This window comes from Chaetodon trifascialis, chromosome 11, assembly GCF_039877785.1.
Source record: "Chaetodon trifascialis isolate fChaTrf1 chromosome 11, fChaTrf1.hap1, whole genome shotgun sequence".
NCBI classification, from domain to species: Eukaryota; Metazoa; Chordata; class Actinopteri; order Chaetodontiformes; family Chaetodontidae; genus Chaetodon; species Chaetodon trifascialis.
Window position 1 is genome coordinate 26,263,491 of NC_092066.1, and position 26,310 is coordinate 26,289,800.

The 26,310-nt window shown below is 40.5% G+C and overlaps 1 protein-coding gene across 1 annotated transcript; it reads right to left on the reverse strand.

Moving 5' to 3' along the window:
• LOC139338857 (glutamate decarboxylase 1-like) lies at window positions 1–25,061 on the reverse strand. The gene is made up of 16 exons (XM_070974146.1): window positions 25,004–25,061; window positions 17,618–17,731; window positions 17,171–17,277; window positions 16,220–16,355; window positions 13,965–14,055; window positions 12,509–12,621; window positions 11,941–12,056; window positions 10,351–10,430; window positions 10,028–10,082; window positions 9,654–9,770; window positions 8,845–8,909; window positions 3,375–3,453; window positions 2,226–2,375; window positions 1,291–1,398; window positions 284–373; window positions 1–174 (listed from the first exon to the last, which is right to left on the reverse strand). The coding sequence occupies exons 1-16, from the start codon at window positions 25,023–25,025 to the stop codon at window positions 1–3; spliced, it is 1,617 nt and encodes a 538-aa protein (XP_070830247.1). The 5' UTR covers window positions 25,026–25,061.
• Window positions 25,062–26,310: the final 1,249 nt, after the last annotated feature.

The window sequence follows — 26,310 nt, forward strand, 5'->3', positions numbered from 1 at the left end:
TCACAGGTCACGGCCCAGCCAGACGATCTCATTCAGCAGGAAGTTTATGTCTTCTTGCTGTGTGGCAGGATTTGACAACACACACCTGAAGAAATTGACTTTGGCCCCCAAAGGCTGATAGCCAATCAGAACAGATCCCTTCTCCATCATCCTGCCTTTGATCCGAGGAGCCACCTGTAGAGACGTGAAGAGACTATCACCATCTAATATAATTACTTTGAAGCAGTGGTGCCAGGCCATTACTGAATGACTCCGGAGGAACCATTTTGATGCGTCTACTGACCTGATGAAGTCTTGTGTCTCTGTCAGGTCCAAGTGGCAGGCTTTTCAGACTGGGGGGTGTGTACCAGAAACACACATTACAGTGCTCTGGCTGTGTGAGAGGTGGATGACACATATGCCCAGTAAGAATTGACTGTTTCCTCTTCTACCAAAATCACCAAAGAGGTGAATAAAAAAAAAAAAAGAAGTAGCTACAATCTTAACTTGAAACTAAACTGGAACTAGGACCAAGTATGTACAACAGTAGTCCTGTACATGGTTAGTGCAAGACGTTTAATTCATCATTTCAGGGATAAATGTATCTATCTTGGTAAACATCTATAGTTTTAAACCAGGTTAAACTAGGTTGAAAAATGAAGGCTTTTTATAACACTTTCTTTTTATTGTTTCCTTTAAAAAAACAAACAAACATGTAAAGAAGATAATAATATAAAGAAAGACAAACCCCAAAAGAAAAAGAACATAATGGATTGCCATGTCTCCACAGTTTGCTCCCGTGTTGTTATCAATATGATCGTCCTTATCCTCTCTTTGTATAAACAGTCCATTTCACCCACTTTTCGCGACATTGTTCTTCTTGAGTCCTCATCTTATGGGTCAACAGTTCCATTACATTATCTCACTCACAATTTTTTACCAGTCATGCTGTATTGGTGGATCTGCTTTCTAATTAAGTTCTAAAAATGAAGGCTTTTTAGATGTCAAGGAGACATAGAACTGCTGTTTTAAGAGAATTGCAATAATAATTATATTCAACAAAGAGAATTTATCCTGGTTCTAAATTAAATGTCTGAATGTATTTTAATCTTTTAATAACCACTGCCACTTCAACAGCTATTTCAATGTTATATAGCCTATCTTTGTTAGATGATTTAATCTAGTCTGTATCTCTGTTACCCCATCATGTCAAGATGGAGATTTTTTCTTTTATTACAAAACATTTTAAACATGGAACACAGTGTGATCAAAAAATAGATATATCATTTCCCCCATGAAAACTGGCCTTACTTTGTTTTTGAAGACCAGTTCAAATTCTGTCCTCCTCTGCAGCTGATCATACAGATACTCAGCATTCTCTAAGCATTTGTTGACCTGAGCTCCAAAACCCTCTGAGCCCTGACAGAGGGAGCAACAGACACAAAGACAGAGAGAGAGACAGCAAGTTAAAAAGACAGAGAGACATTACGCAGTCTTACCAAGGGGGAAGATGGAGACAAATAAGTGAACAATGAAGAAACTGTAAAGTCAAACAGCATCCAATAATATAAAAAGCAATGTCACCTAGTACACCACACCATGTAATGACAAAACTTTGTCATTTGTACTTGTTCTTACATTTTTATTGTGAGTCATCCAGTAAAACTATATAAGATGCTGTGTTACATTAAATTCTGTCCACTCTGTGGCACTATTTGGAGTTTTGGTGGCAATCCTCTCACAGTGTATTTTGGGTGCTCTCTATTCAATCTGTCTATGAGTGTACTCCTGCTGGTTCAGGAGATGTTTCGATGGAATGTGGTGACATAGGCATTTTAAAGGAAATACAAAGAGCTGATTTATTTAGTATTCACTGCAACCATCCTCAAGTCATTGGGATTTTTCATTCCTTCTTTGAGCAACGTATTCAGCGTGCTTCAGCCTTTTCCAGATTACATGGAACTGGACAAGGATGTTATCCAAAATAAGTTGATTACATCCTGATTCCCTTGTGCATCAGTTCCTATCTTGCATTATATACAGATTCATGTTACCTGAGCCCTAAGCCACCATCTCTCTCAGTAAATGAGTTGAATGTGAATAAATGTATATTTACAGAAAGGTTCCTGCTTCAAAGATTAGATTCAGTCTCAGATACAGAATGCACTGTGTCAGAATAAGAGGGAAGAGTGAAAAGAATATTAACCTTCTCATACTGGAGTTACAATGATACTGTGCATGATTACCTTTGCCTTCCACATGAGCCAAAGTTTAAAGGCATCCACGTGTCGGCCACACTGAATGCTCTTATCCCCAGTATCATAGCTCACATCGTAGGACTTGTCTGTCTGGAAAAGGTACTCAGCTCCCAACTCATTACATTCCTTTAAGAGACCCTGCAGAAGAGAGGGCCATGGAACATTCATACAAGATACAGCTGTATCTTGTATGAATGTTCCATACAAGATGTGTACACACACACACACACACACACACACACACACACACACACACACACACACACACACACACACACACACATACACACACACTGTATGTATGTATTTATAGATAGAGATGAAATATTATGGTAAATATTAACTTTAGACATCCAAATCACTGGTTTTTAGCTGCTTTTAGGCTGTTGAAAGACTTAAGATCATGTGACAAGGTTATTTAAAAAACAAAAAGAATAGTTCTTTATATTGTCTTTTGTTATCCTATAGCTTCCTCAGCCTTTGAAGTTTGTTCAAACCTTTAAAACTTGGGTCATATCCTTTGGGATGAACAGTATTCTTGTAATGTAATGAAAATATAATGCCACTAGAATTATGTTTTCATCAAACATATACATATAAGTTTTAGGTTCTGCTTAAATTTGACTACTCTGTTGCAACTCAAAGCACTTTGTTTGACAAAGATGAAAAAAGATGGTTCTTCTGGAGCTTTCATACTGACCTCTTTTCTTGGATTGCACAAAATATTCATGGTGAATTTTACAGAAACCTTCTAGGGAACACAATTAACAGTCAACAGCCACACAAAGATCATGATTGAACTAGATTTTGTGGTATTCAATTCATCCAAGAGTTGTTGAAACATTTTACTCTGAACAAATGTCAACCTCATAGTAGCACAAAAGTAAAAGTCAAAGGATCACCAACATCATTAGGTGTCATCATTAGGACACCTGAATGTCAATGCAAAATTTTCTAGCAATTGATCTGATCACTGTTGAAAATTTTCAAGTGGTGGACTAATCGAGAGACAGACTCACATTGCCATCCCTGACGCTAACTAGTATGCTAGCATGGTTAAAACATTCAGTAAATAGCCCCCAGACGTGGTCATGTATTTTGTAATGCACATTTAAATTGAAGAGGATTGTTTCTTACTCTCTTCTTGACCAGTATGGCAGAGCACTGCAGAGGGACTCCCATCATCTTATGAGGATTCCATGTTACAGACCAGGCTCTGGAAAGCAATCATTGCCAATTTAACAATTTCATTCTGACTGATGACATTGGCAATCTTAGACCTGTATGGAATCAGATTCGTGTCAAAATAATCAAATAAAACTTCTTCAATATCAAACAAAAATAAAAATTTGAGAGAGAATAAAACTAAATTATTTGTGCAATTGAGTAAACTATTGGTCTTTTACTTTTGTCATATCCTCTGTTTCTTTCTCACTGCTCAGACTTTTGCTCTCACCGTCAGCTTTGCGGTCTCGCTGCCAGCTCTCTCGTTTGCGCTCCCTGAGTTTTTGTTTGCGATTTTGACACAAACCTCTCACGTGGGCGGGCATTTCAGGGGTGCGTCACCATTGGCTGGTGAGTTTTTGAGTGACAGCTCAGTGCCCAGACGTTGTCGCAGGAGAAAGTAATCGATCAGCGATTCCTCCGACTGCGCATGCACATGCCCCAGACGCAAACATACAGGGCAATGCCACCAGCCCCGGAGAGACTTCACAGGTAATGTCAATATTAACGTGCATAGCTATTATTGATTTCATAAAATCAAACCATTTTATACAATATACATATGTGGAACTCACATATTGCTTTAGCTTGCAAGCTAAGGATATTTACATCACAATGAAGCTAGCTTAGTGGGATAGAATAGAATAGAATAGAATAGAATAGAATAGAATAGAATAGAATAGAATAGAATAGAATAGAACTTTATTGTCATTGTAACCAGTACAACGAAATTAAAAATGCAGTCCCGTCAGTGCATCCAAATAATAAAAGATAAAAGATAAAACACTAGAGTAAAATAAAAAATAAATAATCCTAAAAACTCACATACACACCCCACATACCACACCTTATTGCACTGTCCCAGTTTTTTTTTTTTTTTTACAGCTTTAGGGAGTTGAGGTAGGTTACTGCTGTTCGATAAAAACTGTTTTTCATTCTGTTTGTCCGTGTTTTGATGGACCTGAAGCGTCTACCTGATGGCAGAGGTTTAAAAAGGTGGTGACCAGGGTGAGAAGTGTCTCTCGTGATGTTTTGTGCTTTTTTGAGGCAGCAGGCATGGTACAGTGCTTCCAATGGGAGGAGAGGTCAGCCGATGATCTTTTCTGCAGTTTTGATGGCCCCCTGAAGTGCTTTCCTCTGGGCCACTGTGCAGCTGTTGAACCATATGCAAATACAGTATGTTAAGGTGCTCTCAATAGAGCACCGATAACAGGACACCCGCAGTCTCTGGCAGATGTTGTTCCCTCTGAGCACCCTCAGAAAATGCAGTCTCTGCTGGGCCTTTTTCAGCAGCGCTGAAGTGTTCACACTCCAGGTCAGGTCCTCCTCAACGTGGACTCCCAGGAACCGGAAGCCCTCCACCCTCTCCACGCCCTCCTCGTAGATGGTCAGTGGTAATATGTGCGTGCTCTTTCTCCGAAAGTCTATGATGACCTCCTTTGTCTTTGTGATGTTGAGGAGCAGGTTGTTATCTCTGCACCACCCTGTCAGCCGCAGCACCTCATCCCTGTAGCAGGTCTCATCCCCTCCAGAGATGAGCCCCACGACTGTAGTGTCATCGGCAAACTTAATTATGTGGTTGCTTTGGTGGGTGGGGGTACAGTCATGGGTGTAGAGGCTGTACAGCAGGGGGCTTAGCACGCAGCCCTGTGGGGAGCCGGTGCTGAGGCTGATGGCAGTGGATGTGTGGTGTCCCACTTTAACCCTCTGGCTGCGGGCTGACAGGAAGCTGTTAATCCATGTGCAGGTGGAATGTGGAAGCCCCAGGTCCCCCAGTTTGTGCACCAGTTTGCTGCGAAGGATGGTGTTAAATGCAGAGCTATAATCCATGAAGAGCATACGCACATAGCTCCCCAGTTGCTTCAGGTGGGACAGTGCAACATGGAGGGCTGTGGCTACTGCATCATCAGTTGATCTATTTGCCCTGTAAGCAAACTGGTGAGGGTCCAAACTTTGGGGGAGAAGTGATGTAATGTGGCCTCGTACCAGTTTCTCAAGACACTTCATCACCACTGGGGTGAGAGCGACCGGCTGGTAGTCATTCAGACTGGAGATATGGCGTTTTTTGGGTAGGGGGACTATTGTGGAGGATTTTAGGCAGGGTGGGACGACGGACTGGGACAAGGACTTGTTGAAGATCTTGGTGAAGATTCCAGCCAGCTGATCTGCACAGTCCTTCAGTACACGCCCGGTGACACCGTCAGGTCCAGGAGCCTTCCTCGGGTTGACAGCCCTTAGCACGCACCTCACCTCATGCTCCTCTACTATGAGGCTCGGGCTGCTGAGAGCTGTGGAATGTGTTGTTGCTGCTTCTGCTGGTTCCACCTCAAAACGAGCAAAGAAGGTGTTTAATTCCTCTGCCTGTGAGGCGTTCCCTTCAGCAGCACCGAGGTTGGTTCTGAAGTTGGTGAGTTGCTGAATCCCCTGCCACACCTGCCTGCTGTTGTTACTGTCCAGGTGGTCCTCTATCCTCCTCCTGTAGTCCGACTTGGCCTTCCTGATGCCTCTTCTCAGGTTAGCGCGGGCTGTGCTGTAATGAGCCCTGTCGCCTGACCTGAAAGCAGCTCTCCTTTCCCTCACCAGCTGCTGAACCTCCTTGGTCATCCAGGGCTTTTGGTTGGGGTAGATCCGGATAGATTTATCCACTGTGACAGTGCCCATGCAGTTCTTAATGTAGCACAGCACACTGTCCGTGAATACCTCTAGGTCTGTATGTTTGAAAATGTCCCAATTTGTCCTGTCAAAACAGTCTTGCAGCTGCTGAGTTGCACCATCAGGCCATGTTTTAACAGTTTTTGTGATGGTGGGAGCAGTTTTCCTGAGGGGGGCATATGCAGGAATTAAAAGCAGGGACATGTGGTCAGACTGGCCCAGATGTGGAAGTGGGGTGGCCCTATAGCCCTGCTTGATGTTTGTGTATGCCTTGTCCAGTGTATTGGCTCCTCTAGTGGCACACTTGACGTGTTGGTGGAACTTAGGGAGCACTTTTTTCAAGTCCACATGGGTAAATTCCCCTACTATGATGTGCACAGTGTCAGGATGTAAGTTCTGCTGCTTGCTAAAACTGCCATATAAGTGTCTGTGCCGAGTTAAGTTATAAGTGCCGAGTTAGCATTGGCGTCGGGTGGTATATATACAGCTGTTACCATGACAACGGTAAACTCTCTGGGGAGGTAGATGGGCCTACATTTGACAGTCCCATACTCCAGGTCTGGGGAGCAGTGGCTGTCTACAATCACTGTATTTGTACACCAGCTGTTATTAATGTACATGCAGGGCCCACCTCTTCTGGTCTTTCCGGAGTCCCTCGTCCTGTCGCGGCGCTGTACGGTGTAGCCTGCTAGCTCGATGGCGCTGTCTGGAATGGATGAATGCAGCCAGGTCTCAATGATCAAGAGAATGCTGGTATTCCTTATGGCGTTTGTCGCAATCTGTAGCCTCAGGTCATCCATCTTATTCGCGAGTGCTCTGGCATTTGAGAGGAAGAGACTGGGTAGTGGTGCTCGATGTGGCTGTCGCCGTAGCCTGGCTAGCGCACTGGCTCCACAGCCCCGCTTCTGCTTCCTCTCTCTGCGCCGCCGCCGCGACCTCCTTGCTGGGAGAGTAGTCCACGGAGCGCCCTGTCTTCTTGCTAGATCCGCTGGAATGTTGTGTGAGCGGACAAATTCGGCTGTAACACTCTGTTGGCAACAAGCTCCTATCTGAAGGAGATCATGTCGGCTGTAGTTGTTACCAGCCCACAAGAGTGTACACCAATCAAAAAACAACATGCATACAAACACACATACAAAGCACCAACTGGGAGAGCAACTAGCCGCAGCAACTGTGTGCACCGCCATCATCCGCCAGCATCTCTCCAAAAAAAAAAAAAAAAAAAAAAAAAAAGAATTAATGTGAACCAGTAACATGTAAAGTTAACATGGAAAGACTGAGAAGGTTGATATGGAGAAATAAACCTGGACATGATGAATCATCCTGCTTATTGCATGATTTACGAGTAAAATTCTAAATTTGAGACAATGTGTTATGTGTTACTGGTTCACATTAACTCATCTCAAATATGGCTTGATTGTTAATGCTCTGGTCAAAAATTATGAGGACAGTGCATTTTTTGAGGGGTAACGGTATTTGTTTCATAGCTGTTTAGTGCTAACTAATTAGCACTGGCCCACTAAACTAAACTAGCTTCATCCGCATGTAAATATCTTTATCTTGCAAGCTAATGCAATAAGTATGTGAGTTCAAGAAATGTATATTGTATAAAATGGTTTGATTTTATGAAATAAATAATGGCTACGCACGTTATTATTGACGTTACCTGTGCAGGGCTCTCAAGTTTTGAACTGAGTTCAGAGTGAGATTTGGCAGCGGCAGTGAGGGTTGGGGTGGGAACGGGGTCTGACCTGATAAATGACACGTAATTTGGTACAAATAAAAATATTTATTCAATTCAGCATTTCTTAGTGCAAGTGTGTGTGTGTGTGTGTGTGTGTGTGTGTGTGTGTGTGTGTGTGTGTATAACCCCCGCCCTTCCCCAGCCTGCTCAGTGCGTAAAAAAAAAACCAAAGCGGCTCCCGCTCTGGCTCTCAGGCAGGAGACTGCTCCAATCGTTCTACGAGCCGTTTCGTTCGCGACCGACACATCACCAATTCCTCTACCTGTTCCACTGTTTTAAAAAGTAGTGGCGCAACTTGGTGGGCGTTATCCTGGTAACTTCTCTGTGTGAGAAATACAAGATATGGCGTGTGAGCATGTGAATGGGTTGAAATGCGTGTCGCCCAATGCGTGAGACTTCAGAGCTTTGCCAGTGAAGTCCAGGGCTGGTGGCGTTGCCCTACGTGTTTGCGTCTGGGGCATGCGAATGCGTACTTGGAGGAATCGCCGATCGATTACTTTCTCCTGCGACAACTTCTGGGCACTGAGCTGTCACTCAAAAACTCACTAGCCAATGGTGACACACCCCTGAAATGCCCACCCACCTGAGAGGTTTGTGTCAGAATCGCAAACAAAAACTCAGGGAGCGCAAACGAGAGAGCTGGCAACAAGACCGCAAAGCTGACGGTGAGAGCAAAAGTCTGAGCAGTGAGAAAGAAACAGAGGATATGACAAAAGTAAAAGACCAATAGTTTACACAATTGCACAAATAATTTGTTTGCATGTTACAAGTTTTACTTTTGAGATGACACTTTTTTTTTTTTGCCTCAGTAAGTTTTATTCTCTGTCAAATTTTTATTTTTGTTTGATATTGAAGAAGTTTTGTTTGATAGATAGATAGATAGATAGATAGATAGATAGATAGATAGATAGATAGATAGATAGATAGATAGATAGATAGATAGATAGATGTTGTGTGAGGGGTCGGGTTGTATATTGATTCAGTTACCGTTCTATGCCCTGTAGTTTCATCCTGTGTCTGTCCGACATTAGCAGGCCTCCACCCCACGCTGCCTGAGTGCCCACAAAACAGATTTATTTAAGTGCTACATTCTTCCGCAAAATAGTGTGTGTGTGTGTGTGTGTGTGTGTGTGTGTGTGTGTGTGTGTGTGTGTGTGTGTGTGTGTGTGTGTGTGTGTGTGTGTGTGGCACTGGTCACATGATATAACCAGGTGTGAATATTAATTGTGAAGCAGTATTTGTGTGCATTTGTGTGACTATTCAATTGTCTGATTGTTGGCAACAACAACATTTTTCTGTCAATGTTTTTTTAAGTAGCAGTCCATACTAAGGAAAAAGTACATACATTCCCAAGATTGGGTGTTAATATTTAACTACTGAGAATGTTTTGGTGGTCATACATACATACATACATACATACATACATACATACATACATACATACATACATACATACAAACAACTGGGCAAGGGTTCAGTTGTCCTGCTGTCAGAGAGTCATGCATAACTTCACACAGGGCCACTAACAGTCAGTTTGTAATCAGTTTGGTTTTCTGTCCCCTACAGGAGAACTTTGATCTTCTTCAGTTTAGGAGCTAGCATCCTCAGTGTCAATAATGTACCATAATTCTAATAATTTAGGCTTTGAAACTTTTGAAACTTGTTTTTTTATTCTTTGAAAAGCAATATCTATAGAAATTCATTTGGCCTCATTGTATTGCCCCTTTCACATATTGTGCAGACTCATTTAATTTATATTGACTATGATCTGAGAGAGAGAGCAGGAGGAACCTTACATCAACATGCATCCACAGTGTGTGGCGATGGCAGATGTCCGCAATGGCATTGAGAGGATCGAAGGCTCCGTACACTGTGGTGCCTGCTGTCGCGTTCACATAGAATGGAACCAAACCCTGAGAGAGAGAACTGAAGTTGTCCATATGTGTGCACTGTATTGTACATTTCAACTGTCTGCACACAATCAGCTGTGACTGTATCATACATAGAGGCAGGCAACACATTTAAATGGAATTTTGGTAACAAACCAGAAGTTTAAAACGTGTCTTAATGTCATGAGATTCAGGACAATTTGAACATAATTAACAGTTTCTAATAACAACTTCACATATGGGAAGAGTTTTTATAACATTGTTTTGTCTTTCCTTCATACCTTTTCCTCAGCTGTAACAATGGAAGACTCAAGTTCAGCAGGAATCATTTTCCCTCTTGAAGAACCAAAAATATAGACAAAGGGTCAATAAACAGTTCCTGACATGTCGACTTGACATACACCTGACACCAACCTACTGTATGCAATTCTTTGTGAGGAAGAATTGCCTGTTTTTACTAGCCCACATGCATGCAAAACTTTCCCCAGAACACACACACAGACACATATAAAGCTGCAACAGGTGAGCAAACATTTCTTTTGTTATGCATCATATTGACTATTAATCAACAAATGTTTATTTAGTGACTTAGTAGCTTACCCACCTTTCATCACATTTCACTACGACCACATTCTCACTGCCCATCCCCAGCACGGCTGCAGATTTCTTCACTGAATAGTGACTCTGAGTGGGTGAAAAGACAGCCATTCATCTTCATTTGTCCCACTTCAATGACACTACAAACAGGTACACATTTATTCAGCTGAGAGAAGTGGCTGCATTGTTTGGTTCTAAGAAGAAGTTCCCAGGTGCACATGTCCCGTGAAACTGAATGCAGACAGCATCAGTACATAATCATAAGTTAGGTTGGGATAATACTTTGAAGAAAACAATAAGTGGACCTTGATTGAGGACTGTGTTGTTGAACTACTATGTCCTAACACAAGAATGATCTTTGATGTTTGATTTATAAGCTAAAAGTCCTTAAAGTGCTGTGGATGAACCCATTACATAAGACAAACTGGAAGTCAATTTTTTTTTTTTCGTAACAACTCTGCTGTAAGTAACAAGTTTATATCTGATAGAATAACTAATGGGATCGGGGAAAGCCTATAGAAATTCACAATTGTAACATGATAAATTAAGAAATCGATAGAAAGTTTACCTGTGAATCTCTAAATCATTAAGTGTAAGAGTTTGTAAAAAATCAATCCATCACAGTCTGCCTCTATTCCCTCCATGATTTGGGTATGTGTATTGAAATGGCACTGACATCTGACAAGATAAACAATCTATGTGGAATTGCATGTGTCACCATTTTATTTTTCTTTTTTCTTTTTAATTTTTTCAGTAGAACCGAAGTTTGGATGTGCTAATGTGTTCCCTTTGGTCATAGATAAGCAATGACTGTGACATGGAAACCTGTCATTAGGAATGTTAAGGATTAGGAGTCAGATCAGACTAATCACTCAAAAAAAAAAATCACTTATGACAAAATCTTGAGGGACACAAAATGTGTGATAACTGGAAAGAATGTGCTAATGTTTTCAGACAAAAGTTTTAAGGTCTTCAGAGACTGATCTGTATGTGTTTGCAGAAATGATACCCTGGAAAAAGGGCCTTTTATTTGAGATAAAAACTTGGTGTGCTTGGTGCTACTCACTCTCTGAAGGTCAAACTTAATGAGATCTTTTTTCTAACCTCTTTCTGAAACCATTCATGTAAATGCTTCATGTGGACATTAAAGGATTTGAGGGATCAAAGATGAGTCTGAGAATCTGATTATAGATCTAAACTGACTTTTTCTGGAGTGAAGGGGCATGATAGCTGCTGAAGTGTAGGAGATTTTTATCTATTGTTTAATTTAAATCAATTGTTTAATTTAAACAATTTGCCCTTGCGGATTAATAAAGGATTTCTGATTCTAATTCTGAATTAGTTTAAGATATTGCTTTACTGTTATTTAGTGTTGTTTACTGTTGTTTTATCATTTGAAGTTACATGATAGGAGCTTAATTTTTACCCAAAATGTCTCGTTTTTAAGATGAGGGAAGTGAGTGGACTTACATACTATTCTTGCTTATTTTTGTGTGAAGCCAGCACAAAAATAGTATCTACAGGTCAAATAATGGCAAAATCAGAGTAATCCTTAAGTCCCCCAGAGCGTAACGGTTAGCGTGCAAGGTTTGATTACATGTTCTGAAGTGAAGAGGGCCAGCTGAGGCAGAGCTCCCATCCCTTTGGTCTTCACCTCGGGGTAGAAGTGGTATCTGGCCACCAGGATGCTGTACAGGTTGGATATTGTGCCTCCTTCAAAAAGCAGAATCCAAAGTTTATAGACAATTAGCAACCACACTCAGCAATACACACAAGTGCATTTGTTTCTTACATACTCTAAAGTATATCCTTATACTATAAACCATATACTATAAACTGTATGTTGATACTGTACGATTTTAGAACTTAGTAGTTCAGTGTGTGGGAGACTGACAGGGTGTTAGGGCGAAAAGGGGAAGAAAACACCTTTGATGCAGTAAACTACTTTTGCCATGTTGCTGTAGCTTAGCTTGATACATTTCTCTGGAGAGTAGTTTCAGTGGAGTTTAATGTGGAGTAAATGCTAGCTTACCTCACTACACTTTCCAAGTAACTTGCAAAACACTTTGTGTCAGCATATGTTCAGTGTTACTTTTAACAGCTGTCATCAAAACAGCAGTTGATCCATCCACAAATTTCTGCTGTACTTTCCCTGCATGTATTACCTGGACAGAAGATTCCGTCTCCTTCATCATCAGACCATCCCACAATGCTTTGCATCTTCCTCAGCAGAACCTCCTCCATGAGGATGAAAACAGGAGACACCTCATATGTAAACCTGATGAAATATGGTATCATATTATTTTACATTGTAATGACAGACTACATGTTATAACTTCTCTGGCTTCTTAGGAGCTTTTTGAACTGCAGGGCTAAAATAAAGCAGTTCTCTCAACAGTCAACATGATTACCATAATTACTAGATATTAAGTGTGGGGGCCACTACCTCAGGCCAGATTGAAAGCACTGTCCCTTGTGGGTGGGGCTGAGAGCTTCCTGCTTTTATAAACACAGGTGCAGCTAATTATTCCCTCTTCTTTTAGGAGAAGAGGGTTGACATCCATCCCATTTGTGCTACAGAGAGCCATTCAATCTTTCCGGCGCTGACTGCATGCAGGGCCTCAAATTGACCGAGGTAAACTGAACTGGGAAGGTAGGAAGGTTAGTCCCCTCCGAGGTGTTTATATCAGTTTGGGGGGCAACCCTGTGGGGAGAACTTGTAGTGTTAACACCCCTCATTGCATGTGGTGCAGTAAGCGGAGCAGGTGGAGGTCACTTTACTCACCATATTAGAGTTACCATTGTAGTGTTTGCTGTGTCTTGCAGTGATAGAGTGCACACGTGGTGGTTTGGTTGGGGCTGTTTGTAGAATCTCCCCACGGTAAGTACCCTGCCTACTCTCTTTATTACTTATTTACTTTTTTTACTATTACTTCCTATTCTGTTCTAATTGTTTTAGAATTATTTTGGAGAGTGTCATAAAATGAAATTGTCTTTTGTGTTCTTGACTAACTGTCCTTTCTGTCCACCCAGGGACTCTACATCCTTTGTGTTTTATCCCAAGCTTTTAATGAATAAATCTGGTTTGAACTGAATGCACGTCTTCAGGCTCTGTGAATCTTTGTATGGTGTCAAAGCTCAGGTAGTTGAGGTTGCTGGTGACCACTTTGGTTACATAGCAGGCTTCTATCTCTTCCTCCTCAGCCTGAGTTGGGTCACATAAGTCAACACAAGATTATTGCAAATACATTTTAAGAGCATCCTTAAGTCTATGATAAGGGAGAGTGAGTGCACCCCAGCTGAGGTGCTTTCAGTGGCAGGTAAAAACTACACTACCACACTGACAGAGAAAACAGAGCATGTGCAACAACAGGAAGAACATTAATGAACATTTCCCTTTTCCTCTGGAAGGTAAGGAGTGGGTAGAAATTTGGACTAAATAATGAAAAGTCATCACTTCAATGTACAGCACACAGTGCAGTACAATGCCCACTTCTTTTTTGCCATCATCTCTGCCACAGTCACTGTAATGTCACTGTTCCTAACAGAACTGGTGTGTTAAGTATATGTACTTGAGAAATTGTGCTTCATTACTTTGCACTACTGGTGAGGAGATCTTACATGTTAGTGTTGGCTGTAGAGGTCAGCCACTCGCCAGCTAGACCAATCACATCCAGTCCTGCAGACAGCTGGTTGAAGAAACGGGGATGAGCTGGAAAAATAAAGGTCATAGTTAAACTTCATGCACACAATGATTTAAGAGAGATGGAGGGATAGTCAATGCAGGGTTTGTTTGTTTGTTTGTTTGTTTGTTTGTTTGTTTGTTTGTTTGTTTGTTTGTTTTGTTTGTTTGTTTGTTTGTTGTCTCTCCTGTGTGTTTGCTGACAATCAAGATCATTTAAAAGATTGATTGGTCTTTGGGTTAAAGTTCCAGGTCCAAGGCATGTGTGCCTCGTATATACTGGACAATTTGCTGGCTCAGGCTTTTACTGCCCTCTGCACCCATTTCACGCAAATGTGAGAGTTTGACAACATGTTTGGATTCACTTTTAATCTGACTAAACTGTGTGAAATGGAAGACCGATCTGCAAAGACTGCAAAAGGATTTATCATAGTACTGTTGTATTAAAATGAACCAACATAACAGTCAGAAAACATCCTTTTTCTAACATTTCCATTTTCTTGGCTTTACATGAACGTGATGAAATGAGACCTTAATGTGTTTACAAGTTGTCATTTTGTGGGGTTGGCTGTAGCGAGTCAATATAGTGGCTCTGACTCTGACTTGGACTGCCCTCTGAACACCATTGAGGAGTTAGGTGAGAGGAGGATGTTAGCCAAGCTGACATCAGTCATTAACAACCCCTCTCACCCCCTGCATGAGACAGTGGGGGGCTTAAGCAACACCTTCAGCAACAGACTGCTGCATCCTCTGTGTCAATGGTAAATGTATTTATTTGTACTGTATTTATATCGCGTTTTTCTATCCAGACAACAACTCAAAGTGCTTTTACAACAAGTCTGCAATTAACCATTCACACATACATTCCTATGGCGGCTAAGCCACCTGCTTATCAGGAGCGTTATCACACACACACCAATGGCACAGCACTTTGACATAGAGATTGCTGAGGCCAGATCGAACCACCACTCTACCTCCTGAGCCACAGCTTTGTAAGAAGGAACACTACCACACGTCCTTCATTCGAACAGCTGCCAGCTGTTTAACTCCAACATCATTTAATGTAGCACTGTGGTGATACTATTTATACTACTACTATTTACTACTATTATTTTTGTCAACATAATATCCATTGCATCTTTGCAACTATCTTGTGCAGTATTACATATATTTTTAGTACTTAAATATACTTTACTTACATATTTTTTACTGTTATATATTTTCTACCATGCAATCATACAAAAATACTGTATTTTACTCATGCGCAATTAAAACTTTTCCATTGAGAAACTGAGCCATCCTTCTCAAGACAGTGTTATTCCTATACTCTTTGTACATAATGAACATTAATATAGTTGATTTCATTTTGTATGCCTTTTCATTGTCAATAAATCAATAAATCTTATCTTATCTTATCTTATCTTATCTTAGTGAGATCTCCATGTTAAGTAATCAAATGCAATGCAAATGGAATACATTTCTATGAAATTGTGCTCCACGGTTATTAATAATTGAATGTCCCTACAGCTGTTCCATTATATGTGCACCCATGCACAATGGCATATTCTCCTCGATTTACACCATCATATTTCATCAGTGAGTTATTTTGCCCTCCTGTTCCTGCTCTCCTTGTGTTCTGGGATTTTTTCAGTGTGTAATTATTGTCTCGGCTCTCTTACAGCAGCAGGTATGTCATGCCAATTGAGTGTAATATTTATTTCCAATGTCTGTGGATTACAGTAGATTAGATTGAACCAGTGGCAAACTCTGTGTGAGAGGCAGAGGCAAAAACATGAATGAATAAAAAGGGCACCAGCATGCAGAGGTTGTGATGCATTTATGGTGAAACAGTCTCAAACCATTTATAGCATATAGGGCAGCCTGTATATCACTACATTGCATTTTCTCCACTGAAAACGCCCTTTGGAGGGCACTTTATCATGTGTTATCTACCATAAGAGCATCCCAGTGGGCACTTTTGTTATACAGTTGCAACAGTAGGACAGAGGCTCCTATTCTTTTGTGTCATTGGCTGGAGCTGCAAAATGCTGAACAGGCAAGGCTTTCAAACAGTAATCATGTTTATCGTGTTAACATAATTTTTGAAAAGAATCAAAGAATTCAAAATTCAGAGGGTTTCTGTGATTCATCCACACACACACATACACACACACACACACACACACACACACACCTGTACTGACACCATACTTGAGTGTGTCTCTACAGTCCACTAGTAATTGCTCCAGAGTTTCTGGTTGCTCCGGCAGGTTCAAACTGAAGCCCTCCAGTCCATCCTTCAGCTGGTGAGGATGGTGGAAGTCCAGGACCTAAAACACAGGGAGCAGTATTTTTTTTTCTATACGTCATTTTCTGTGCCTCATATTTGATGATGTACATATTTATAAACATTCAATACATATATTTGAAAATAAAACCCTCTAACAAATCTCTCATGCATCACAGAGTATCCCAACCTGTGCCACACACAGAGGAGTGCATGCACCACACATTTATCATGAGACGGTGTGTTTTAAAATGACAAATTAAAAGAAAGAAAGAAATAATAACTACTGCTTTAATGATAAAATTACTTTGGTCATTAAAGTAATGTTTGTAACTACTGGGCAACTTTTTTCATATTGGCTCATGACACATCATTTCTATTTCTATCAAACTGCTTGCAGTATATTACACTGCATATATAAATAAACACAGATTATACACAGATCGAGTTCATCTCATGAGTTATCAGCATTCTCTGACTGTCCTCTCCACAGGAGATGTACTGTTCAATGCTTTGGATCCTCTGATCCAAATCTGCTCTGGAGGGTTTAAAAACTCTTGGTGATTTGGGAAAAAAAAACGTTGTACTGATGGATTATACCTACACAGAAGTATCAGGTGTGCTATATCTTGGTCTTTTCGCTTTTGTCTTTCAATCTTTCTCTCTTATTTTCAAAACCAAAATAACTACCAATGGAAGTATGTCATCTCCTAATGAAATGTCCCTTTACATCTATGCCTCATCATCTATTGACTTATTTCCTGTCTGGCATTATTTTACATGATTGTACATGATTCAAATATATTAGTCCTGCAGTATGTTTTTAGTGTTGATATGTTGATAGAAACAGTTAAGTACCTTGGAACTCCTCTGACTTGATTTGCAGATATAACTCAACAAGATGTTAACCAGCTCCTGCAGAAACCCTCTGGTCATCTCCTCACTGCCTGATGCTGGGAGCAAGTCTGCAGACACACACACACACACACACACACACACACACACAGAGAGAGAGAGAGAGAGAGAGAGAGAGAGAGAGACCGCCATTCATATTCAGAGCGACAATAAAGTTGAATCTAATCTAATCTAATCTAATCTAAAACCCACTTTTAATAATTCTTTGGAAATTTTAACATGCTTAATATGATCAGTTTACAACTTGATTCTGGTGGTTGATATTTGTACAGTCTTCCTACATCTAAAGACTATACTGTCCATCAGTGACAGAAGCCTCCGGTCCTGACTGCACCTCAGACTGTCAGGAGGACGGCACCTGGTGTGACGATGGACGACCTGAGCTCTCACCTTTGCTGTAGATGCTGCTGAAGTCAGGAGAGGTCTTTCTGCTGTCTCTGACTGCTACTGAGTCCTCCTCCTGCTGCCGCCTGTCCCTCACAGCTGATTTATCAATGATTCTGTCTTGAAGTACAAAACATACATACAGTACATGTTTGTTAACTATGAAGCAGTTAATGTCTCAGCTACGTCTGGAAAAATTCATAGCTGATATAAGGGAAGGCTTCAACTTGTTCAATCTGTGAGCATTTTGCTGTAGATGGTGAGGTAAACCAACATTACATACATCACATTTGTCATCTTCACTTCAGTTTGAATGGGTAGAAGATTGCTGTTCCATACCTGTCTGACTGACATCACAGTGTGCTACCAGCTCTCTGTGACCTGTCTGCACAGGTGCAGTGGCTGTAGGTTCTGTTTATTTATATTCAGCTGCAACAAGGGTTAGGCTGGCCAGCAGACAGTAAAATAGATGAAGATGAATGAGAGATCTGCTGGAGGTTCTTTTCATGGAAGAATTTTGTTGGCATTGAGTAATATGCCTGCATCAAAGGCAATGATCTTCCTCATTCAGAAGACAGTGCAGTACAGTAGCCTTTCCCATCACTTTAGCTACCCAATAAACACCAATCATGAAGCTCTTCTGTCCTGATGTTTTAGAATAGTATATAAATGGAATAGCATACAGGAATATGAGAGTGATGATGGGTTATTTCTGATCGAATCTTAAACTCACCTTACGGTAGACACAAATTCAATGCAATGGTACATTTATTTTTAAGATTTATGCTTCTTGCCAATTTAAAACTAAGGTCTGGTACTTTTACTTATGTTTCAAAGTTTGTCTTCTTTAATAAAGAACAGGTGTCTTCCCCACCTCCTTTAAAACAGTGGTGGTGAAGCCCCTTCTGAAGAAGATTGATTTAGACCCCAATGTTTTAAATAACTACCGGCCTGTATCCAACCTACCATTTTTAAGTAAAATTTTAGAAAACCTTTTTTTTTAAGTAAGTAAATGAATTTTTAAATTCGAAACATATTTTAGAGACTCATCAGTCTGGTTTTAGAGTGAACCACAGTACAGAGACAGCACTTTTAAAGATTTTAAACAACATCAGGTGTAATTTAGATAATCATAAACTCACAGTCTTGGGTCTACTGGATCTAACCGCTGCCTTCGATACAGTAGACCATCACATTTTATTAAATAGACTGAGGAACCTGGTCGGCCTCTCTGGTACTGTTTTTAACTGGTTCACGTCCTACCTCACTGATCGAAGTTTCTTTGTAAGTATGGATACATGTTCCTCAGGAACCCATAAGATAAAGTGTGGAGTTCCCCAAGGGTCGATTTTAGGTCCAACTCTTTTTAATCTTTACATGCTGCCCCTTGGGGACGTCATCAGGAGGCACAGCATCAGCTTCCATAGTTATGCTGATAATATGCAACTGTACATCGCCGTGTCTCCTGATGACACAGGGCCAATTGATGCCCTTTTTAACTGTATTTTAGACATTAAGTCATGGATGGCAGCAAACCGGGACAAAACAGAGGTTTTAGTCATTGGTCCTGAAGGCCAGAGAGAGAAACTTTTACCAATTTTAAACCCTCAAAATCAGTAAAAAATCTGGGCGTGATTTTTGACTCTGAGCTCACTTTTATTCCACACATCAAAAACATAACGAAGATAGGTTTTTACCATCTCAAGAATATAGCCAGAGTCCGCCCATTCCTCTCTCAGACCAGCACGGAGGTGCTGATGCATGCTTTTGTCTCTTGTCGTTTAGATTATTGTAATGCCCTGCTCTCTGGTCTTCCCAAAAAGAGCATGCATAACTTACAATTATTACAAAACTCAGCCACACGAGTGCTGACGAGGACCAGAGGGCGGGAGCATATTACACCTGTTTTAAAATCACTGCATTGGCTCCCCGTGCGTTTCAGGATCGATTTTAAGGTTCTTTTACTAGTTTTTAAGTGTCTTAACGATCTTGGGCCTTCTTATTTATCTGCATTACTTTTACCGTATCAACCCTCGCGGACCCTGAGGTCCTCCGGTGCTGGCCTTTTAACAATACCACAAGTTAGAACTAGAACACACAGGGAGGCGGCATTCAGTTATTATGGCCCCCGATTGTGGAACAGCCTGCCGGAGAGCCTCAGGGCCGCAGAGAATGTTGATGTTTTTAAAAAGAGGCTCAAGGCCCATCTTTTTAATCAGGCTTTTAACTGACTCATTTAACTATTTATAATTTCTTAAGCTGACTTCTATTCTTACATTTTTTATTATTATTTTATATAAATTTTTATTTTTTATTTTTATTTTTTATTGTGTTATTTCAATGTTTTATTTCAATTGGTTTTAGTCATTATTTATGGTCTATTTTATACATTCTATTGTTTTATCCTCTGTTTTAGCTTCTATACCTTTTATCTTATTTTACTGTTCTAGCCCCTCGATTTTCCAGTGTTTCCTCCTGGGGGCCTACCACACCGGGAATTGATTCTGGTTCACCGATGGGGGTGCTGTTCCATGGATGGCCCTGGCCCGGGTAGCTAGAGAGCTTTACACCTTGGTGTGGAGCCTCCTGTCTGCCCGGGCTGGGGTGGTCCCTGTGTCAGCGCCCCCGCAGTCATGGACCATGATTCCTCTCGGTGTGCATGGCCCCCAAAGGTAGCTTCTTCCTCACCTCGGATTTCGGTGCCCAGCCATGTCTCCTCAGCGACAGATAGTGTATGTATGTGGGTGTGTGTATGTTTGTGTGTGTGGGTATGTATGTCTGTCCGTATGTCTATGTATGTGCGTGAGTGTGTATGTAATTGTGTATCTGTGTGTATATGTATGTGAGGCACTTTGTGTTACTGTAATGTATGAAAAGTGCCATAGAAATAAAGTTGATTTGATTTGATAAAATAAAACAGGGTTTTGTAGAAATACATGTTTATATTCCTGAACAGACACCATCATTTTTGGTCAAGAAATGAATACTTCACTAAAACCTTTGTATAACCAGTGACTTCCCTCTTGGTCTTTGGTCTTTGCACATCAACTGTCTCAGTCTGCACTCACACTCAGTGACACATCTACTTATGTACATGTAGTTAAGGTTTTACCTCATCAGCTTCATTGATTTTTGTAAATACATGCCGGTTAATGTAATGTATCACCCAGGATAAAGCATTTGAACCATCATAGTTGGACATGAAATAATAATGACAATAATCAATGAATGAATGATAAAACTCAAGAACTCATTAATTTCCAGTATTACTTTCCTAACCACATCAAGAAAAACTATAATAACCAATACAAAAACTTTGCTTGACAACCATGTTACAGAGTATAGCAGGGTCACTTTATTCTGCCCAAACCTTCATTTAGTCCATATATACGTGGATATATATGGATATAATACTACACATGTTCATGTGGACAACACCCAAACCCTTGTGATGCAGGGAGCTTGCTGAAATCAACATTTAGAGTTTCCACCAAATCAAGTCCAAATTCTCTCCAGCCCTGACAGCCTGCTGGAAAGTCTTTCCCACAATCCCACAATCACTTCATAGACTTCAAACACCTTATACGGAAGCATTTAACAGGAAGACACCACAAATACTTGCTTCCAAAGCACAATGGGTACAACAGATAATTATTTTATTTCATTCATTTGAATTTCGCTTTTTGGGACTCCATAGCACAAAACTCTCCACCATCTTGGAGTGCAGAATCCCTCTACCCCAAAGCTTGGCCTGTTAGGAGACACTTCAGAAACCACTGTATCAAATAAATAACAGCTTATTTAAGTGTTGCCAAGAAAACAATTCTCTAAAATTGGAAACATTAACCACTGAACCAGCCTTCTTTCAAATACACATCTATAGAAAAACTTACTGCCTACAATAAAGAACCTCATCACAGTCTTTACAGAGAGACTCTACATTCTTGTCCAGGTTGGGGCTGAACCAGTTCCTACATTCCCACCCACCACTGAGGCAGGACTTGGAGCACAGCTCCCCATGTTCCCCTTCTCTGTTATATATATTTGAATCATGATTTGATATAAAAAGGAGCATCCTGGAAGTCTCAGTTGTTCACAAGGATTCTGTGAGCGTCATCATTGTGGAGAGGACGAAAGTGAAAACGTTGTTAAACACAGTTGGTTTGTTTTTACTTATGTTTTACACAGCAGCCCATCTTTTTGGAATCAGTTTTCTACAGTGTAAGGTTACCTCTTGAAATGTCTTGTTTGATTAGCAATTTGAAAATCAAAGATATTAGTATAACAAAAAAACCTCACTTTGGGTCAATGGGACCAATCAGTTTTGGCATTTTCATTTTGTAGCTCTGCCAGCTGTAGTTAAAAATGATGTACTATTGTCAGAAATCTGGAAATGGAAATTTGAAAGCCCCAATACAAATCTCAAACTGACAACGCAGGTGGCACAGTGAAACGGTGGTAACACTGTCGCCTCACAGCATAGGCGGCGCCAAGGAGGGGCTTGCCGGTGCTTCAGCTCCCCCTAGTGGTAACATAGCACCCCCATGAAATCCAATAAAAAATGATTAAACAAAGTATATTTTTATGACATTTTATCTCATGTGCTTTTTTATCATGTGCTGTCAGGGGTCTCAGCCCAAAGCACAGATCTTTTTTAGATCAGAGGTGCTTATTGACTGTGGCACAGAATTATGACATCACTGAGGATAACTTAAATGCAGAGTTGCATCAAGCCCGATGTCTTCTCGAAAGAAAATCACAACAGCGACACTCCGTTAACACAACTTTGGAACTTTGAACACTCATGGCACCATACAAGGACGCGTTTATGGACTTGTACAAACTCCTCTGTATATCCCTGACATTACATCTTCTTCCTGTGAACGATCTTTCTCCTGTCTCCGCCGTTTGAAAACCTATCTGAGGAGCAGTAGCAGAGATGCTCATAGCAGTAACCTTGGACTTTTGACTATCAGCATTCAATTCAATTCAATTCAATTCAATTCAAATCAATTCAATTCAATTCAATTCAATTCAATTCAATTCAATTCAATATACCATTAAAAGGGCACGAGCCCTGAACGTCGACAAGATCATCGATGCATTCGCCCTCAGCCATAACAACCATCACATAGTCCTCCTGTGATACTGTCATGTCAGTCAGATGGGAAGTGTTTTTTCAATTTCCCATGGCGATGGGTTGCTGTTTTGATATCCTCTTAGCAAGTATGTTATCTATTGTGCATTTTGATGTTTTTGTCTCTCATGGCACAATGGTTTTAAACATTATTTGATGAGTACATATGGATGTTTCCACTTTCATGCAGTTCTGATTTGAGATAGTTACCTAATTAGTGTGTCAATAGTAATTGTGTCACACAGACCTGTTTAGGTGTGACACCGGAAGGAGACACCAGCGGAGACACACGAGAGATTGCACTTCAATAAAAAAAATAATGTAATTGAAATCCCATTGTTTCTCGATCTGTGCATAACCTTTGGCTTTTGAATGAAGTGAATGTCAGACAGTGGCATAATAATGCAGTTCTGGAATACTTGCAAAACTATATTAACGTTGTGTAGTTACTACTGTTTATGTGTGTGCTTATGCACATACTGTATTTCTAGGAGCACCCCCAGTCAATGTTGGAGCACACCCATAGCACCTGCAATCAAATTTCTCTGGCGCCGCCCCTGCCTCACAGCTAGAAGATCCCGGGTCCTCCATTAAGGGTACATCAAGGGTATTAGTGGTCAGGAATTTCATTTCTGAAACATTTATCATATAATTCAAATGGATGGTTGTGTGAGGCTTTAATGAACAACCATCAATGCTGCTCACCCTCGTACAGACTGAACTTTACATGATTCAACTTTAATTGTAACTCTCAAACTAAATTTCGACAAACATCTTGTGTCCAGGGAGTGTTCGATGCTTCGTCATTTTCAGGTATGTTGTTGAGGATGTGCTTTCAAACAGCAGAGCTGTTGTGCACTATACAGTTACAGTTTTTCTCAGTCGCTTTGGAACATTTCTCAGATCAGAACTGAAATTCTGAAAACTACTTGTTCAATCTTCACATCATTATGTCACTTGTGCACATCGAAAAAGCAGCAAGTTCTAAATGCTTTGGTACATCCAGGCAAATGATTATGTACAATTCTCTGCTGTTTCCTACATTATCACTTGTTCATGTCATGTTGATTAGAATGTATTATAATGGCTCTCTGTTGAATAATCTCACCCCCCACAACATTTAGGCATTTGTTCATTGCATAAGTCTTTACATGCAAAATGGTTGAACAAGTTGTCATAATATGTCAAGCATATTTCTATACATTTCCATTAGAGGGTTTTTTTTTTTTTTTTTTTTAGGACATATGCACGTTCCTGATGAAATAAGAGTCACACTTGTTGACCATGTTCTCAATCATGGGCTTACAATGGCCGAGGCTGGTCGAAGGGTGCAGCCAAATGTTGAGAGAACAACTGTTTCCTCAATCTTTCAGACTTTTCATTGACAGAACAGGTGTGTAATCTAACAATGGCCACTTTACTGTAATACTGTGTACTTTCTGTAATGCTTCATACAATATTACAGTGTTCCACTTGCATTTTACAATATACAGTAAGTATACTTTATACAGTGACATTTTATCTTACTCAGTTTTGTGTTTTGCAGGGCCCCTTTTCACTCCTGAACAGGAGGAGGCTATTTGCACCATGATTGTAGAAAACAATACCATAAGACTAAGGGGGATAAAGAGTGCCATTATAGAGGACAAGAACATCTTTGAAAACACCCAAACAGTCAGCATCTCAACCAGTGACAGGGTGCTAAAAAGACACCAAATGAATATGAAGCAGCTCTACACTGTTCCATTTGAAAGAAACGGTGAAAGAGTGAAGGAGCTGCGTTACCAGTATGTACAGGTAAAACATGTATGAGCATGCAGTAACTGTACCTCACAGTAAACAGTACAACATTGTATAGTGATATACAGTAAGTGTGAACTTTACACATTTGCTATGGCTGTTGAAAAGAAGATGCAATATGTGCTGTATACATTTGATGTGACTGTATCTTGTCCAAAATGAAAATGCATGTAATTCATAAAACTCGTTTTGTGTCTTCTGGCTATAGTGTATAATGGAACTGGAAGCAAGTGAACGACCCCACAACTTCATCTACATGAATGAGGCTGGCTTCAACCTTACTTACTGTTTTACAAATGTCGAGGATGATTCAAGAAATGTACCAAAGTGACTGAGAAAAACTGTAAACAATGCTTCGCCGCACTGGACAGCTGGATGGATCATTTCAAGTTCATTCACATTCAGACTTCACTCAGGTATTGTACAAAGTGGCATCAAATTACTCAATGACTTACCTGGCAGTTGTAAGAAATCCATTTCGATACAAATCAATGGCAGTTTTTCAAAGATGATTTCGAGTAATTCAGTCCACCAAAAAGATATTTCATTGAATCATCTTTTGCTGGAAATACTCTTTGTGGACAAACCTGTCAGCCTGGTAGCTGCTTAGAGGTCTGTGAAAGTAATTCATCCAACCTGAGACACACAGACAGTGCAGTGTCAGGCTGCTGCATTTAAAGAGCTTTAAGTGAAGGGAGGTGTGGTCTGCAGCGAGCTGCTGTTTGACTGGAGAGCATAAAGCAAGGACACCTGCTTAATGCTTTAGTTATATAACATGACTCCACATGGACCACGAGGTTTGCTCCTATCACAGTGATAAAGGGCAGGTTTGTCTAAAAAAAAGCAAACAAACAAAAACATTTTCTCACTTCCCTGTAGTGGTATCTAGCAATGCATGAAGTCTTGGTTTCATTTGATGAGGCTTTGAGGAATCTCTCTGTGAGATTTCTGCCTACACCGCAATAAAATGCACACGAATGGCATTTTGGTGGTACAGTTCACTGTCATGATTCAGCTCCGGTATTTCTTTTCTCCCAGGGTTGACAGTGATTTTCTTTCCTCCCTCTCTGTCTGCAGGCGGAGCTTGAGAGAGAGAGATGGGTCTGATCTCCCCAGGTGCGAGTTCATTAGACACACCTGTGCCTCATCGGCTAATCAACCGGCTTCTTAAGCCAGCTCCAGTTTGACTCCCGCGCCAGACTATTCACTAGAGAACAGTTTTGCTGAACTGTTCTCTAGTGAGTTTGCTCCTAGACACCTTTAGTTTCCATCTCCTGGGTGAGTTTTTTGTCGTTGTGGTGTTTTTGTGTTTTTTCCTGAGTTGCTACTTTTCCTGCAGAGGTGTTTTTGAGTTTTCTCTTTCTTTTTCGAACTTATCCCTGTCAAGGTGATTTTGTGTTTTCACAATAAACTCTTTTTGTTACGACTCTGCATCTGTGTCCAGGCTCTCCCTGTTTACACGTGACAGTTCACTATGGTGTAAGATCGCTGTCAAAAAGACATGTCCATAATTAAAGGTTCGTATTTGTAAAGTTAACAATTTGTGTGTCATAAAAGTTGTTTTACACAAAATTCTGCTGTCGTATACATGAGTCTGTGAAATTGGGTTCGGGTTACGATTGTTTTTATGTGATTATGAGCCTAAAAGCTGTGAGTGCAAAGTCTTGAGAATACAATTTATTTTTCTACGACTATGAAGTCTTCACTGTGAATACGAATTCAAGTTTACAGGTAGGACTTGAAAAGTGCTGAAATGACGTCA

What these genes read in the sequence shown, in the direction of transcription:
- LOC139338857 (XM_070974146.1), bottom strand. Translation starts at nt 25,025, where the DNA reads ATGGATTTCTTACAACTGCCAG. An exon ending in CAAGTATGGTGTCAGTACAG is followed by an intron (nt 14,056 to 16,219) that starts GTGTGTGTGTGT and finishes TTATTTTTCCAG; the next exon opens with CTCATCCCCGTTTCTTCAAC. An exon ending in AACTGGTCTTCAAAAACAAA is followed by an intron (nt 374 to 1,290) that starts GTAAGGCCAGTT and finishes CCTCTCACACAG; the next exon opens with CCAGAGCACTGTAATGTGTG.